Genomic DNA, 15,284 nt, shown 5'->3' with positions numbered 1-15,284 from the left:
TCCAAGTTTTTAAAGTCCTCGTGGCCTTCTGTGGGTTGGTGGGGTGAGTCAGCGTTTCAACTCCCTTTGAGGCTAAAGCACACCTTTGCTGGCCTTGGTCTCTTCTTCAGGCTTATTGGGTTGTCCAAACCCTTTCCCTCTAAGCACAAGTGAGCCTGCGTGAGCTACTCCCAGGTCTGGGGGAGGGGAGCATGTGATCCTTTTTGCCAAACTTTTCTTCTCAGAAACAAAAGAAAAAAATGTTGGGCTTCCCTGGTGGCGCAGTGGTTGAGAGTCCGCCTGCCGATACAGGGGACACAGGTTCGTGCCCCGGTCCAGGAGGATCCCACATGCCGCGGAGTGGTTGGGCCCGTGAGCCATGGCCGCTGAGCCTGCACGTCCAGAGCCTGTGCTCCGCAACGGGAGAGGCCACAACAGTGAGAGGCCCGCGTACCGCAAAAAAAAAAAAAAAAAAAAAGCCCTGACTGAGATCTCTTTCACGTACAGCTACGTATAATTACGTATTAATTTCACGTATTAATTACCACATCTGTTTTTTTGTAATAATCATCTTGGCAGGGGAAATGCTAGCGGGGCCCGCTAAACCTATTTCACTCTGGTTCGAAGGGTCACAACAGGGCAGTTTGAAAAACCCCGCCCAAGAGTCCAGCGGGGACCCAGCCTGCCCCGCCCCGGCCTCGCCCACTCCTTTCGGCCAATCGCCCCCGCGGGGAAGCCTCTATTTGAATATTCCCTCCCTCCCCAGGACACCGCCCTGCAATTGGCCCGCCGCGTCCCGCCCCGCCCCGTGCCCTCCCGGACAGTCGCGCGCAGCTGGACCCAGGCACGCAGTTGGGTCTCAGCAGTGCACAGGGTCGGTCCGAGCCTCATGGAGCTGAGCCTAGCGGGGCGCCGGGCGCTCGTCACTGGGGCGGGCAAAGGTGGGCCCGGGGCGGCGGCCAAAGGTGGGCCTGGGAGGGGGTGGCCGGGGAGGGGCGCCCGCACTGAGCCGCGCTCCTCGCAGGCATCGGGCGCAGCACTGTCCAGGCGCTGCACGCGGCGGGTGCACAAGTGGTGGCTGTGAGCCGGACCCAGGCCGACCTGGACAGCCTGGTCCGCGAGGTAGGCGTCGCCTTGTCCCAGCCCAGCGGGCGGCGGGCGAGGCTGAGGGCGGGCCGGGACACGCGGCCGCCGGGCGCTAGGGATCGCCAAGGACTCTTGCACACCCTCCCCCACGCCGGGCGCACGGCCTCTGTTGGGGGCCGACGGGTTGGGAGAACGACGACTCCCCCTGGGCTTAGGAGCAGGCAGAAATGGCTGCCTTGCAGGCCCGGGGCCAGACGCGTTCGGGCGCTGGGAGGAAATAGACTGGCCGGAGGCGGGGCCAGGCTCCCGTTCCCGAAGCCCCGAGTTGCCCAGTGGCCCAGAGGCCGAGTTAACTACCCTCCACCTGCAGCAGCCTGGGATTCTGAGCCCCAAGAAGGTGACTGGCTCCTCTGGAACCCCTAACCCCTCCCCCTGTCTAACTGAAAGGCCATGCAAACCCAGCCCTTCTCCCTCGCATGCCAGAGGCCCAGATGTACCCTTCCTTGGGCATGGATCCTCTGGTAGATGTGCCCCCTTACCACCTAATACACACAGTGCCCAGGGGTAGAGCCTGTGTGTGTGGACCTGGGTGACTGGGAGGCCACGGAGCGAGCGCTGGGCGGCGTGGGCCCTGTGGACCTGCTGGTGAACAATGCTGCCGTGGCGCTGCTGCAGCCCTTCCTGGAGGTCACCAAGGAGGCGTGTGACACGTGAGCCAGGGTGGGGTGGAGGAACTCCCGGGGGGAAGGGCTGTCTCCTGCTGCAGCAGTCCCAGTCCCTGACCACGGTCTATCCATCTACTTCCAGGTCTTTTGACGTGAACCTTCGGGCTGTCATCCAGGTGTCCCAGGTGAGCTGCCTTCAGAGCCGGAGTGGGAACTGGGGGGTGACACCAGTTCTGCCTCATGCTTCCTCTGCAATTCCAGATCGTGGCCCGAGGCTTAATAGCTCGGGGAGCCCCGGGGTCCATCGTGAATGTCTCTAGCCAGGCCTCCCAGCGCGCACTGACTAACCACAGCGTCTACTGTGAGCAAGCCCCGGCTGTGCCCTGCCCCTCACCCCCCACCCCCCAGCCTGAGCAGCCAGCTTAGGCTCCACACAGGCTGTCTCTCCTCACAGGCTCCACCAAGGGTGCCTTGGACATGCTGACCAAGGTAATGGCTCTGGAGCTTGGGCCACACCAGGTGAGCCCCACTGGGATGCCTTCCCATCACCCAGCCCACGTGCCCAGAGAGCCTCAGCCCACCCAGCTGACCCCCTTCTTGTTCCAGTACAGATCCGTGTGAATGCACTCAACCCCACAGTGGTGATGACACCCATGGGCCAGGCCAACTGGAGCGACCCCCAGAAGGCCAAGACCATGCTGGATCGCATCCCACTTGGCAAGTTTGCCGGTGAGTCAGGCGGGAGCCCAGCTGGGAGTTGCATCAGTGGCTTGCTCAGGTGAGGGGTGGGAGGGAAGGATGAAGGGCAGCTCATTTCAACCACATCCTGAACCCCACCCCGCCCACAGAGGTGGAGAACGTGGTAGACACCATCCTCTTCCTGCTGAGTGACCGCAGCAGCATGACCACGGGCTCCACTGTGCCGGTGGATGGAGGCTTCCTGGCTACCTGAGCCCCTCCACCCACACACACACATGTTCCATGCTGAGCCCACTTTTACCCCCACCCCCCTTCCCCATCCCTCCAATAAACATGATTCTTCTGCCCAGCCTGCACACTCATTCCTAGGCTGCAGTCAAGTGGCTGGAAGATGTAGCGCTCAGGGCTGGGTGTGGGGATGAGTCCCAGGTAGAGGCAACCATTCAACTTACATCCTGGGCCAGTGGCAGCCTGTCCCTCCTGTGAGAGATTTTCAGGCCCGGCTAAGTCCCTGGCAGGACTGGGAGGTAGAATCTTCCAGAAGGCCAGCTCCTAATGAGAGTGGTGAATTTGACCGAGGATGGCCTTTGGCCCTGTCCAGAGGTCTCTGGTATGGAAGCAGTGGTGTTTTTAACATGAGTGTTGGTTGGCATTCCTGAAGTCCATGCATAAGACAAACGTGAACTGAGGATGCTGTGTGTTGGGATTTCATTACTTTGTTGATGACTTGAGCGACTTCTTTGCTGAATCAGATGACGGTTTTCAATTTTCATTCCCTCAGCTTTGTGAGTTATTCACCACGTACTGAGCACAAGCTCCAGCTGTAGGATTTGCCAACTTCTATGGTAAAATACTCCCGCCTGTTTACTGTCCTTGAGGTGGAGCTGGGGAGAGATGCGTGTCCCCCACCACACAGATACAAAAGCCTTACACCCGATAGCACAGATAATAGTAATATGTACAAAAATATTTAGGAAGTGATGTGTTTTGAGTATTTGTTAATTTCATTTTTTTTAATACAACTAATGTAAGTTTATATAATTATTAACAATAGCTGTTTAAAAACTGGCTAGCAAAATTCCTGAAATTCAGCAGTCCACCCTCTACACACCATTGCGGGGGTGCAGTGTGGCTTCTCATCACACCAGAGTAGTGCCTTGCGGCCTCAGGGGTGAAGTCCTAGCTCCAGGCCAGGCCCGCCCCTCACCTCCCGCCTTTGTCTGCCCAGCGATGCCAGGCTGTTGGCTCACCTGCAACCCCGCCTGTCCTCTCCACACCACGTTTGTTCTACCTCCACGGCTGCAGGGTCCCTCTGCCTGGACGTCCTTCCTCTTGACGGTCTGTCTTCCTGAACACTCAGCTAGTGTCCCCTGGCCTTGCCCTGGGCTCCACAGGGCCCCATGGGGCCTGACTTGCAGACCATCCTGCCCCTTGCTCGCCTGGCTGTGCCCTCCCAGAGGCCTGAAGTCAGCGTGAGAAGGGCTTTCTTCATCCAGAAGGGACCAAATGCACTTGCCCCCATTTTGATCTGGGTCCCTCCTTTGGAGACCGAGAGGGCTCAGCAAGCTTTTCCTCCTCTCCTCTGGTGCGCGCGCGCGTGTGTGTGTGTGTGTGTGTGTGTGTGTGTGTGTGAAGCTCACCCGCTCTGTACCCGTGGATGGTGGGGGTTGGGGGCCTGGCACCCTCAGGGTGCAGGAGCAGGCAGGGGGAGACAGGAGCAGGGCAGGTAGCAAGACAGCAGGAGATGATGAAGAAGGTTTATTGTATAAAATAAAAAGGGGCTGCCCCATCCTGGGGCACAAGGACAGAACCCACCCCACAAACTCCCCCATCAGGGAAGCCCATCCTGGGGCTGCCCTGGACCTGCCCCTGCAGCCTGAGGGAGACCCTGCTCCCTTCCGGACTCCCTGGGGGCCAGGGAAGGCTGGAGCTGTACCCCCAGGTAGAGGAGGCAGAGTGGACAGGACCCCATGGCCCCAGCACCACCCCAGGAGCAGCAGCCTCGTCCCCGTGATTCTTCCCCCTCCCCACCCACAAAACTTCCCCACAGCAGACTCGGGGACACCAGACATCTCAACACAACAGATACAGGCGCGGGCGGCTGGAGGCTGCTCCTCCAGAAGTGAGGGCTCTAGAAGACCGTGCACTTCTTCCCCGGCTTCTTCACAGGAGGCGGGCAGAGCACAGCCCGGATGGCCTCATCAAACACAGTCTTCAGGCCCCGCTGGGTCAGGGCTGAGCACTCCAGGTACTTGACAGAGCCTGGGGGCAGCAAAGAAAGAGAAGAGTGAGGGTGGCAGGCAGCACAGGCAGGCAGCGGGGGGCAGCACAGGTGGGCAGCGGGGGGCAGCACTGTGCCCCCCAGAGCAAACCTCTCCTCCCTGCACCGGCAGGCCTGTCCGTGCCCACTCACCGATCTCCCGGGCCATGGCCAGGCCCTGGGGGTAAGTGATGGGCGCTAGCTTCTTATCCCGTAGCCGCTCGATGGTGTCCTTATCGTCACGAAGGTCCAGCTTGGTGCCCACCAGGAGGATGGGCGTGTGGGGGCAGTGGTGCCGAACCTCTGGGTACCACTGTGGGGATGAGAGGCTCTGATCCCTACCCCTCGAGAGCTTTGCCCTCAGCCTGGCCCAGAGCAGGCCATGGCTCCCAAAGGCCCCTTCCTTGTGCCTAGACCCACACTTAGCCCTTCTTGTTTCACGGGGCGACCACTGGGTCTGGTAGGGGAATGACCAAGAACAAAAATACCTAGCCAAGACGCTTCCAGGCCCATCAGGTCCTCTCAGTCAGGGCCCTTCCTTCTCTGAGAGCCTCACTCACCACCCCTACCCCACCCCTGGCCCCTCATCACCCTCTGGGCCATGAGACCTCACACCCGGCAATCTCCAAAGGACAATATGTCTCTGTAAGGCCCTCAAGCAAGAGACCCCTGCCCTCTAAGGGCAAGTCCTCTGGGCAGCTTCCTCCCCTCCCAGAAACACAACTCTGCTTCTGGCCCTTTCCTACCTTGGCTCGAACATTCTCAAAGGAGGCTGGGCTCACCAGGGAGAAGCAGATCAGAAAGACGTCCTTGGGAGAAAGGGAGAGAAGAAGGGAAGAAGAGAGGGTACCATGTAGGAATGGTCAAAGAGGCTCCGAATGGCCTCTGCTCACCCCCCCAACACACACACACACACACACACGCATGCACGCACACCAGGCCTTCTGGGCCTCCACCCGAGCCACCCGGCCCCTGCAGGCAGCCCTGTGGTCCCCTACAGTTTGGGGGTAGGAGAGTGGCCGAAGCCGGTCGTAGTCCTCCTGCCCAGCGGTGTCCCACAGCCCCAGGTTGACAGGCTTCCCGTCCACCATCACATTCGCAGAATAGTTGTCAAAACTGCAGGAAACAAAGTGAGAGAGATTCCCCCCCGTGTCTGGGTTCTCAGGCCTGCACAGACCTGGAGCTCTGTCAGCACCTCGCCTCACCCCGGAACCCAGACCAGGGCTACTTGGGCCCGACCTCGAAGCCCAGGGGAGCCCCGCACACAGGCGTCCATACCCTCCCCTTGCCAGCTCTGGACCCGCCCGCCTGCTCACACGGTGGGGATGTACTCTCCAGGGAAGGCGTTGGTCGTGTAACTGATCAGCAGGCAGGTCTTCCCCACGGCGCTGCGGAGAGAGGGCAAGTCCACGCTGCTCCCAGACCCACCTCAGCCCTCTGCCCAGCGAGGGCAGCCCCTCCCACGGTGCCCAGGGTGGGAACAGGGTTGTCTGCCCAGCAGATCCGCAGCGATAGAGGACCAGGGCAGGAGGGCCTCCGGGGTGGCAGAGTGGTGGGTGAGGGCTGGAGCGAGCTGCCTCAGAGCCCCAGGCAGGTGCCGGGAAGGTGGCACCGGCTGAGGGTTAAGCCCAGGTGAGAGGCCTGGCCCCACCCACCGGGAGGCCAGGAGGGGCCGCTGGCTGCCGGCAGCATCAGGTGGGCCTGGGCTGGAGGCCTGCGCCCCGCGACCAGCCGGGACCCCGCCCCACCAAGTCCTCCCGCCGCTGCCCGGTCCCCCAACGCCCACGGGCCGGTCGGGGCCGCCCCGCCTGGACCCCAAGCCGGGATCCCCGGACCGCACGCCGCACCCTCCGTCCCGGCCGCGCCCCGGAGCCCCGCGCCCTGCCCAGGAGGGTCCCCGGGGCCAACCCCTCCCGGCGCGCCTGGCGCGCCAGGCCGAGCGGCCTCCGCCTCGCGCACTCACCCGTCGCCGACCACCACGCACTTGATGGCCTGCATGGGCGCGGGCCGGGCGGGCGCGGCCGCGAGCCGAGCTGCGGAGAAATGCCCGGCGCCGCAGCGGCCGCGGACCCGAGCCGAGCGCCGAGCCGAGCGGCCGGAGACAGCCGAGCGCCGCCGAGCGCCGGGCGCGGAGACAGCCGAACGCGGCCGGCATGGAGGGCGGGGGGCGCGGACCCGCCCCGAACCCGGGCCGACGCGCCTTCCAGAGAAATCTGGTGGGGGGCGGGGTCACAGGGCACCCCGCAATCCGTGTCGAGCTTGGGCAGGCCCTCCCCAGAGCCCCTGTGACCCACGCCAAGGGGCGAGGGCAGCGCAGACAGGCTGCTCCCACCCACCTGAACAGGTTGTGGTCGGTGCACACAAGGTTTCTTCTAGGGAGAGGATTCCCCGGGCCCACCGAGGGAGGGGCTGAGGCCCACCCACCCTCTAACCACGAGACAGCTGGTGAAAACTCAGGTGTTTGCAGTCACTAGAGATCCACGAGGCAGGCAGCCCCCTGCCGAGCTGCCCCCATCCCCACCTGTCTGCTGCAGTAGCTGGACCAATCCCTACCTGGTAGCAGTTAGAAGGGTGACCCAGCCACACCTGGAGGGCCTTTCCTGAAGGGCCCAAGCTTGGAGAAAAGACTGATACTGGATAAAGGCACTGGGGCCAAAATGTATCACAAATTGCAAAAGTCTGTATTTCAGAACACCCTGGAGTGAGCGCTGGGGCCTGCGGAGCTCATGGTTGTGAAAGGTGACTGAACTGTGGTGGGTGGGGCCAGGAGAGCTCGGGCCTGCTCCCCCAGATCTCCTTCCAACATGGGTCTGTGTTCTCAGGCGCATCATTCCTTGTGATTGGGATGAAGGAGTGGGGATGGGGCTGGGGCCCTCTCCAGCCCCCTTGGCCAGCGAGGTTCTGGACCCCCCGCAGGTGGGCACTCTGGTGGTAAGCTGCAGCCGTCCTGCTCTCACATCCATCTCACATCCAGCACTGATTTTCCAAGTCACCGGCTGTAGACCCTGCCTAAAGAGCCCGGACCTACCCATGGCCTGTCCCTTGTAAAGAAGGGAGAGGCAGGCATGAGACAAAGATGTCCAACAGATGCCACCTTCCTGCCACTTTCAGACTTTCCCTGCCTCCCCTCACTTTTGGGGGCTCAAGGTCCTCAGGGGGGACCCCTGCACATAAGCCAGAACAGCATTTTGCAGGAAGCTGGCCCTTTGGGCCTCCTCATCCCGGATCCGGGCAATCTCGGCCTGCTTCAGGCGAAGCTTTTCACGGAGAGAGGCATTCTCGCTCTCCCTGTCCAGCAGTGCCTCCCGGTGGTCACTTGCGATCACTGCGAGGGAGGAAGCTCAGTGAGGAAGGGGCTCTGGGGACTGCCTGGGCTCCTGCCAACCCAGAGGTCCGCAGGGGGCCGGCAGGGTGGGGTTCGCTCGGGGTCCCCTGGGCACACACATACCCAGCCTCCCCTACCAGCACCTCCTGGAGCTGAGACCTAGGCCAAGCTCAGCTCTCCAGGCCAGCCTCCTCCTCCTCCTGTGGGATGACCCAGTAAGGAAGGCCCTGCAGAGAAGCCACAGGGGGGCGGGGGTGGCGCTCAGCTCGCCTTTCAGCTGGCGTTCCAGGGCCGCTGCCTTCTCCTTCAGCGCTTCCTGGGCTGTCAGCTCGGCTTGCAGGCGGCCGTTCTGCTCCTGCAGCTCCAGCCGCACCCTTGTCACCTCAGCTGCCTTTTCTTGGTCCTTGTTGCTCAGCTCCTGCCAGGCAAGGAGGTGGGGGGGGGTGAGGTGGCAGCTGGGGGCAACAGGGGCACCCCTGGGAGCCCTCGATGTCCCGGCTACCTGCTGCAGCTCCTCCAGGCGCCGCCTCAGGCCCTCCACCTGCCGGCCAAGCTGGCTGGCCCGCGCCTGGGCATCGGCTACCACCTGCTTCTGCTGCAGGCAGGCGCTTTGAGCCTCGTCCCGAGCCTGCGCCAGCAGCCGCAGCTTCTCCTCCAGGTGAGCCAGGCGCTGCTGCTGCAGGCCCAGGAGAGGGGCTGGTGAGCTGCTTTCTGGCCTGTGGCCCTGAGCTCACGAGAGGAGTGAACCCCCCAGCCCCACCTTCAGACAAAGAGGAGCGTATGTTTGCAATGTGGAAACTGCCTTGTCACTAAAGTTATAGCATATGTTGCTCCGAATGGGCTCAACTTGAATGAGGAGCCTCCCCCATGTCCCAGGCTGACACCATCCTGCCCTCTGGCCTCTGGTCCCCTACTTCCACCATGTGGTCACAGGCTGCACATTTGGGCCAAACTCCTTCCCCACCTTGGGGCTGGAGGACATTGGCTCTTTGCGTGGGCGTGGGGGGGGCTGGATATGGTGCTGATGGGATGAGTGTCCTCGTCTAAGTTTTCTGCACCCCTGGACCTCCTGTTCCCTTGTCCCTCCCTACAGAGTCAGAAGACAGCCTTGGTCTGGCCCACTTAAGCCCAAAGGGCTGTGCAACCCAGGCAGCTCATGCCAACCCCTCAGACCTCTCTCCCCAGTGGGCGCTGCAAGCAGCGGACCGTGGCCCTGGGCTCACCTCCTCCAGGCGGACTTGGTTCTTGGCCTTGATGAGCTCCTCCTCAGCTTGGCTGCGCTCACTGAGTGCCGCGGCCTTTGCCCGGCTCAGCTCCTACACCACAGACAGTGACCACTGGGCCTGCCCTCTGCCCCTGCCCAGGGACCCCTTCTGGCCACACCCAGCCTCCCTAGGGGAGAGCAGAGCCTGGCGCCCAGCTCACCTCCTCCAGGGACAGCCGCACAGCCTCCAGCCTCTGTACCCTCTCCTGCATGGCCCTCTCGCTCTCCTCCAGGTGGCGAGTCATGTGCTCCACCTGCCCAGGTGTGGGGTGGGGACAGGGCTGGCACGCTGGCTCCCCAGCCTTCCCCTCTGGGACCCCCACCCTGGGGGCAGGTGAATCTTGGGGACTCTGTTACTTCCGAGTGAGGGCTGCCCCAAGTGACCTCACAGGAAGTGAGGATGGACGGCACGTCCCAGTGCTGCACCCCAGGTGGCACAGAGCACATGGCAGCCTGCGCTGTGGCCCCAGCAGTCAGGGTCCCTTCTAGAAACTGGTGGGGAGATTCTGGGTCTGACATCTACCAGGGCTGTTGGAGAAATGCCACCAGCACCCCAAGGTTGTCGAGGGAAGCCTGGCCAGGAGTGCGCCTTGGGGACACCATGCCACACCGAGGTGTCTGCAGGCCCCGATGAAGCAGAGAGAGCAAAGGCCAGACGACACAACTAATGAGGCACCTCCTTGAAGCGCAGGTGTTCCGCGTCCTCCAAGCTCTGCCGGGACCTCTTCTTCTCCAGTTCCAGGCGTTCTGGAAGCACAGGGGAAGAGCGTGGGTAGGACTCCTCTGGGGGCCTTGGTTCTCAGGACCCAGTGGCAGGCCTGTGTGTGCCCACCTTCAGCCTGGACAGCCCGCATCTTCAGCTCAGCTGCCGTGTTGGTCAGCTCCTGCCTGGTCAGGAATAGCTGATCCTGCTGAGATTTCACTTTCCGCTCCAACTCGTCCACCTGGAAAACCGGCACTGAGGGAGGGAAGCTTTGGCCCCTTCCCTGAAGCCCTGCCCCAGGCCTTCCAGGGACCTGCCCCCACACCCTGCCCCCACACCTGGTTTTGCAAAAGCAAGTTCTTTTCATTGGCAGCAGACAAGTCTCTGAGGAGCTTAGACTCCCGCTCTGCAGCTTCCTGGGGGTCAGATGGGGAAAGGGCACCACTGGACACCTGCCACCACGCACCGCCTGCCTACCCCACACCCAACCACCTGCCCATCCAGCCGTCCCTGCCCACCTGCTGCTCCAGCCTGTGCTCCTTTGCCTGCCTCTGTGCCAGGCTCCGCTGTTCCTGCTCTGTGGTGGCCAGGAGCTCCCCCAAGTCCTGGGCCTTCTGCTCTGACAGAGCCAGGGCGGCCTCAGTCATCTGCAGCCTGCAAGGAGGGAAGGGCTAGCCCCACCCCATCCCTCCTCTAGACTCTGCTAAGTCCTTGCTGTTCTCACTCTTGTCAGACTATTACCCCAGCTAGCGCCCACCTCCTCCAAGAAGCGTTCCCAGGTTACCATCCCAGCGGTCCCTCCACCTCCTTTGTACGCTGGGGACTCGAGTCCTTGTCTGGACAGTCCTCCTCTGCCCTGTGGGCAGGTCTCTAAAGTGTTTTGAAGCCTCCGCACAACCCCGTCCTACTCTCTGCTCCTCCTTACTTGGCGTCCTACCCTCTGCTCCTCCTTACTTGGCCTTGAGAGCGTTGATGATGGAATGCCTCTCGTTCAGGGCTTCCTGAAGCTGCCCCACGCGTGCTGCCGACGCCCTGTGGGCACAGACGAGGGTTCAAGAGACCCAAACCCTGGCGCCCTCTGGGCCCCTCCCTGCGGCAGCTGCTGCTCCTCACACTCACGCCACCTCCAGGTGTGGGCTGAGGAAGTCGCGGTGCAGCCTCTAACCCTCCAGCCAACTCCCTCAGTAAACACACCCCACAACCTTGTTCACGGGCAGGCGACGAGGCTCACGTCAGGTCACTCCAAGGCCAGAGTGAGGACCCGAAGCCCGGGTACCCCCAGCGCACCACCTCCCTGCCCCCTGGCCCTGGGGCCACACTCACTTGCTGCTCCTGACCATCTCTTCTCTCTGTCTGTCGATCGTCTCCATCAAGTCCAGAAACTGGGGACAGAGCCAGCCAGAGCCCGGTCAGGGCCCAGAGCCCGCCCACTCCCCACCGTCAGCGGACAGGAGGGCAGACATCCACTGAGGCGGCAGGACACGAAAGGGCTCAGCCTCATCCAAAGGGAGAGTGGCTCCCACGCAGGGAGGCCCAGAGGGGAAGCCCACCTACCCGCCCACGCAGCCAGAGGGCATCAGAACAAGAGGCTGCCTCCCAGGCCTGGCTACTGGCTGCTTGGAGAGGCTCCAGGGCCCAGAAGGAAGGAACAAGGCCATGGCACGGGGGCTGAGGGGGGCCCTTTGTCCATACAGCCAGGGCGGGGCTGGGGTCGGGGCGCGGCCCTGCAGTCAGAGGCAGCACTGTCCTCACCTGTTTGGACTTCTCTTCCCGGAGGTGCCGCACCTCCTTGCTGAGCACGTGGGCGCGGGCCTGGCTTTCCCGGAAGGCGGTCTGCCGGTCCTGGTTGTGATCCATGGCTTGCTCTGTTGGAAAGAGCCAAGTTGTCTACCGGGAGGCCGAGCCCCAGGAGTGGCCAACGGCCAGCCCAGCCCCATGCCCAGAAGACACTGCACGAGGTGGTATCTCACCCCACAAATCAGACCCCTCAGTGCACTAGCAAGTGAGGGGCTCAGAGGGGGCGGGGGTAGGGACAACAGTGAAGCCAGGAGCCTGGGAGGGGGAACAGGCACACGGGGAGAGGTGGGGAGGCTGCTCAACTGCCAGAAAAGGTGGGCATTTGGGCTCCGCCCCAAAGGCCAAAGGCCAGCGTGTGACGTTTAAGAGGTGAATGGTGTGCTCAGCTCCCATGCTCTGGAAAGGTCCAGGCAGCATTTGGAGAGAGGCCAGCCCGAAGTGGCCACAGTGCCAACTGGCGTGACTCAGAGGCAGGCCCAAGAACCAAGAAGTGGGAGAGGACATGCGTTGGGCAGACCCAGCAGGTGGTGATGCCACACTAGATTGCAACCCAGGCTCGGGCCCTTGGGTGGCTGGCGCTGCCGGTGGGACAACGAGCCATGGGGAGTGGCAGAGTGCTCAGTGGGCTTGGGGCTGAGGAGTCAGGGTCATGACAGGCGGAGACCGTGGTGCGAGGAGGGTGAGGCGCAGCACCAGGCAGTCGGCACTCTGCAGGCTCCTGCCGCTGCCTTTTCTTCCCTGGAGCCTGCTCTCACTTCCTCTGTTTTTAACATGCTACCATCGTGATGCCGTGTTTACTTGTTCTGGCCCAAGTCACCCCTCCCTCAGTGGCTGAGTCTCTGACACAGGGAATCAGCTCTATGTCCTGCTTCAAACAGTGCAAGCCACCAGCGGCTCCATGTGCCCGTACCCACGGCTCTGAGGATGTCACCGGGGATGCTGTTCCCAGCCAGCTCCAGCTTCCACAGGGTTCTGTTGCTGGGGAGACAGTTTACCAGGGCGCGGCCCCCCAGGAGGCCGATGTGATTCCAGCGCAGGTCTGGAGGGAAATCTGGTGTTGCCAGATGGAAAGCACGGGGCGGGGGTGGGAGGGCTGGCCCAGCCTGGAATACTGGTACTCCCTGCGATCGGCCACAGATCAGGAGCCCAGCTCAGCGTGCCCCTCCTCTCCCACCCCCACCCTTCTGGGAGAGGACAAAGGAAGCAGTGGGAGGGCTGAGGAAGCGATGAGATGCAACCCCTCCCCCTTCCCCCCCAGACCAAGACCTCCTGGCCCGGTCTGAGGACGAAGAGGCCAGTGCTGGCGGCCTCACCAAGCTGCTGGAGGCTGGTGTTGCTCTTCAGGGCCAGAGCCAGCTCCTCGGCACCCTTGTGGCTGATCTGGTTGTTGCGGAGGTCCAGCTGCCGCAGGGCGCCATTGGCTGCCAGGGCCCCGCAGAAGGCCGCGAAGGCTTCTTCCCACGTGCCCAGGCTGTTCCACTCCAGGGTTAGGCTGCAGGAAGGGTGGACGTGAGGTGCGTGGCCCCGAAGGCTCCCATCCTGCTCCCATGGGGTCCAGCGGGCTTGAGGAGGGGCACAGGCTTGGGTGTCTCTGGCAGAAAGGCTGGAGGCGCATGAGTAACTCATACCCGCCTACTCCCCACCACGGAAGACCGGCATGAAGGCGTGAACTCTCATGTTGCAGAACCGTGTCCGCTGGAGCCAACCCAGAACCACGCAGAGAGAGAGCGGGGGCTCGGGGGAGAGCAGGGGCTGGGACCGCCACCCTACCTCTGAATGGACTTGTTCTGTCGGAGGAGTTTTGCCAGTGCCTCTGCCCCTGAGGCGCGAAGGTTATTGCCCTAGGACAGGAAGAGGCCAGCCAGTCACTCCCCGGCATCCTGAGCTGGGCTCTGAATACCCTCGCCAGGCGTCAGGCGTCAGGCGGTGGGGGAGGCCATGGCGAACGGAAGGTGTGGCTCCTTTCAAATTCTGCTTTCCCTGCCCGCAGTGGCCTCCTAATGCAGGCTATTTCAGTTTGCTTGTGAGAACATTCTGGAACTCACGTTCCTGCCCTCAGAACACCGACATGCATGCGTGAGACTATGAGCAAATGGTGCGGAGCCTGTGTGCTAAGAGTGCTTACAGACACAGTCTCCGGCCACCATGCAGACCCCTGGTCGCCAGGACACCTGTATCTTCTCTACTCCTGCTCTCAGGTGGCACGCCCCTGAGTGCAGATCCACCCACCTTGAGATCCAGAAACCGCACGATGGTGTTGACACACAGCCCCTGCAGCAGCAGCACGGCCCCTGTAAGAGAGCAGGGCAGTCACCCTCCACCCCTGGTGTCTCCGTCTTGGGTCAGCTCCCCACACATAGGGGAGAGACAGCTGTCCCAGTGGCCCCCACCAGCCAAGGTTCATGCCAAAAAGGAGTCACCCCACTCCTGTGTCAGGTTTGAAACATCCGCCAGGTGTGGAGTCGGGTGGCTCACCAGCACAGAGGGACTCTCCTAAGTCAGGGGACACTAAGGCTTTCCCATTACAAAGAGAAACTGCCTTCTGCTCCCGGGTTTCCAGAGAGGACGCTGCTGCTGCTTTATGACAGTAAAAGGGAGTAACCTCACAAAGAAGAGATCGGGTGGGACTGAGTTCTCTGCTAGAGATGCTAAGCACCAAGGACTGTGGCACGTGCAGCTAATAAGCAGCAGAGCAAAAAGAAGCCAGGGGAGCCCGGCCCCAACACTGAAGTTGGAAGGGCTGCCCTGGGCCGCCGGCCCTTGGTGCCCACCTTCCTCACTCAGCATGCAGTCACTCAGGACGAGCTCCGTCAGCAGTGCCTCCTTCTGTAGCAGCTTGCCCAGAGCCCTGCAGGTGTCCACTGTCAGGCTCTGTGTGGCCAGGTCCAGCCGGCCCTGCGGCAGCTGGTGCATTTGCTGCAGAACAGTCTCCTGGGGCTCGGCCCCACTCTCCTTGCACAGCCGGCTGTAGGTGCGCCGGAACTCCTCCATGTCCCTGGGGTGCAGGAAGGGCTTCCCGGAAAGCGCCTAGACAGGCCTCACCAGGAGCCAGCTGGGACCGGGAAGCCGGGGAAGGGCAGTACGGCAGGGCCTCTCCCCTGGGGGCCTTCAGAGAGCCCCCGGCAGCTCAGTGGGGGCACAAAGACTCTAAGTCTTCAGCAGCCAGGAAAAGAGGCGCAAACTGAGTTGGTCCAACAGGCGCGAGGCCCCAGGAGGGCAGGGGCGGGTGATTCTCAGCGGACCGCTGAAGCCTGGGACCGAGGAGGTGGGGCGTCCTCGGGGGCGGGGCCTCCAGCGGCGGGGCCGGTCCGTCCGGACGTCGCCCGTACCCCTGGGCTCCGGGCCCGATGCCCCAGCCCTCGCGCCGCTGGCCCCCCGCTCGCTCGTCACGGCCGCCGCGCGCCTCAGTATCCAGGAAGAGCAGGGAGCGTCGGGAAGACCTGGAGGAAACTACAACTCCCAGGAGGCTTTGCGGAGGAGGGGCGCTCACCGCGGGCTAGTGAAGG

At 62.6% G+C, this 15,284-nt stretch overlaps 3 protein-coding genes across 11 annotated transcripts; 1 reads left to right on the top strand and 2 right to left on the bottom strand.

The window, feature by feature from the left end:
- Positions 1-792: 792 nt before the first annotated feature.
- DCXR (dicarbonyl and L-xylulose reductase) lies at positions 793-2,778 on the top strand. Of its 3 annotated transcripts, none has more exons than XM_027081071.1 (8): positions 793-920; positions 1,004-1,101; positions 1,621-1,775; positions 1,873-1,915; positions 1,992-2,091; positions 2,185-2,249; positions 2,342-2,459; positions 2,579-2,778. In XM_027081071.1, exons 1-8 carry the CDS (start codon positions 869-871, stop codon positions 2,680-2,682), a joined length of 735 nt encoding a protein of 244 aa, XP_026936872.1. In that variant the 5' UTR covers positions 793-868; the 3' UTR covers positions 2,683-2,778. The 3 variants fall into 3 exon arrangements, with proteins under 3 accessions (XP_026936872.1, XP_026936873.1, XP_026936874.1); XM_027081072.1 differs by having other exon boundaries at positions 2,185-2,219; positions 2,579-2,696; XM_027081073.1 differs by lacking the exons at positions 1,873-1,915; positions 1,992-2,091; positions 2,185-2,249; positions 2,342-2,459; positions 2,579-2,778 and having other exon boundaries at positions 1,004-1,462; positions 1,549-1,713.
- Positions 2,779-4,172: 1,394 nt separating this feature from the next.
- RAC3 (Rac family small GTPase 3) lies at positions 4,173-7,215 on the bottom strand. Of its 3 annotated transcripts, none has more exons than XM_027081068.1 (6): positions 6,653-7,215; positions 5,968-6,077; positions 5,688-5,805; positions 5,436-5,498; positions 4,843-5,002; positions 4,173-4,691 (listed from the first exon to the last, which is right to left on the bottom strand). In XM_027081068.1, exons 1-6 carry the CDS (start codon positions 6,842-6,844, stop codon positions 4,561-4,563), a joined length of 774 nt encoding a protein of 257 aa, XP_026936869.1. In that variant the 5' UTR covers positions 6,845-7,215; the 3' UTR covers positions 4,173-4,560. The 3 variants fall into 3 exon arrangements, with proteins under 3 accessions (XP_026936869.1, XP_026936870.1, XP_026936871.1); XM_027081069.1 differs by having other exon boundaries at positions 6,006-6,077; positions 6,653-6,915; XM_027081070.1 differs by having other exon boundaries at positions 4,839-5,002; positions 6,006-6,077; positions 6,653-6,803.
- A 134-nt stretch (positions 7,216-7,349) lies between these two features.
- Positions 7,350-15,225, bottom strand: LRRC45 (leucine rich repeat containing 45). 5 transcript variants are annotated; one of them, XM_027081057.1, is made up of 17 exons: positions 14,550-15,225; positions 14,008-14,069; positions 13,549-13,619; positions 13,092-13,270; positions 12,689-12,817; positions 11,734-11,846; positions 11,305-11,363; positions 10,936-11,013; positions 10,500-10,635; positions 10,320-10,397; positions 10,111-10,222; positions 9,955-10,025; positions 9,440-9,532; positions 9,238-9,330; positions 8,517-8,690; positions 8,285-8,432; positions 7,350-8,014 (listed from the first exon to the last, which is right to left on the bottom strand). In XM_027081057.1, the coding sequence occupies exons 1-17, from the start codon at positions 14,767-14,769 to the stop codon at positions 7,818-7,820; spliced, it is 2,013 nt and encodes a 670-aa protein (XP_026936858.1). In that variant the 5' UTR covers positions 14,770-15,225; the 3' UTR covers positions 7,350-7,817. The 5 variants fall into 5 exon arrangements, with proteins under 5 accessions (XP_026936858.1, XP_026936856.1, XP_026936857.1 ...); XM_027081055.1 differs by having other exon boundaries at positions 12,689-12,829; positions 14,550-15,224; XM_027081056.1 differs by having other exon boundaries at positions 8,517-8,687; positions 12,689-12,829; positions 14,550-15,224.
- Positions 15,226-15,284: the final 59 nt, after the last annotated feature.

Source organism: Aethalodelphis obliquidens, unplaced genomic scaffold (assembly GCF_003676395.1).
Source record: "Aethalodelphis obliquidens isolate GAN/ISIS:26980383/991018 unplaced genomic scaffold, ASM367639v1 scaffold44, whole genome shotgun sequence".
Taxonomy (NCBI): Eukaryota; Metazoa; Chordata; class Mammalia; order Artiodactyla; family Delphinidae; genus Aethalodelphis; species Aethalodelphis obliquidens.
Note: the sequence above shows the minus strand (reverse complement) of the source record. Positions and strands in the feature narration are given on the sequence as shown.

Excerpts from the sequence above, each read along its gene's own strand:
- RAC3 (XM_027081068.1), bottom strand. The coding sequence starts at position 6,844 with ATGCCGGCCGCGTTCGGCTGTCTCCGCGCCCGGCGCTCGGCGGCGCTC. Across the intron at positions 5,806-5,967 it reads CCAGAGCTGGCAAGGGGAGG|TTTTGACAACTATTCTGCGA; the intron begins GTATGGACGCCT and ends TGTTTCCTGCAG. Across the intron at positions 5,003-5,435 it reads TTGAGAATGTTCGAGCCAAG|TGGTACCCAGAGGTTCGGCA; the intron begins GTAGGAAAGGGC and ends TCATCCCCACAG.
- DCXR (XM_027081071.1), top strand. The coding sequence starts at position 869 with ATGGAGCTGAGCCTAGCGGGGCGCCGGGCGCTCGTCACTGGGGCGGGC. Across the intron at positions 921-1,003 it reads CGTCACTGGGGCGGGCAAAG|GCATCGGGCGCAGCACTGTC; the intron begins GTGGGCCCGGGG and ends CGCTCCTCGCAG. Across the intron at positions 2,250-2,341 it reads TGGAGCTTGGGCCACACCAG|ATCCGTGTGAATGCACTCAA; the intron begins GTGAGCCCCACT and ends GTTCCAGTACAG.
- LRRC45 (XM_027081055.1), bottom strand. The coding sequence starts at position 14,769 with ATGGAGGAGTTCCGGCGCACCTACAGCCGGCTGTGCAAGGAGAGTGGG. Across the intron at positions 14,070-14,549 it reads CTGCATGCTGAGTGAGGAAG|GGGCCGTGCTGCTGCTGCAG; the intron begins GTGGGCACCAAG and ends GCTCTCTTACAG. Across the intron at positions 10,398-10,499 it reads AGCACAGGCTGGAGCAGCAG|GAAGCTGCAGAGCGGGAGTC; the intron begins GTGGGCAGGGAC and ends TCTGACCCCCAG.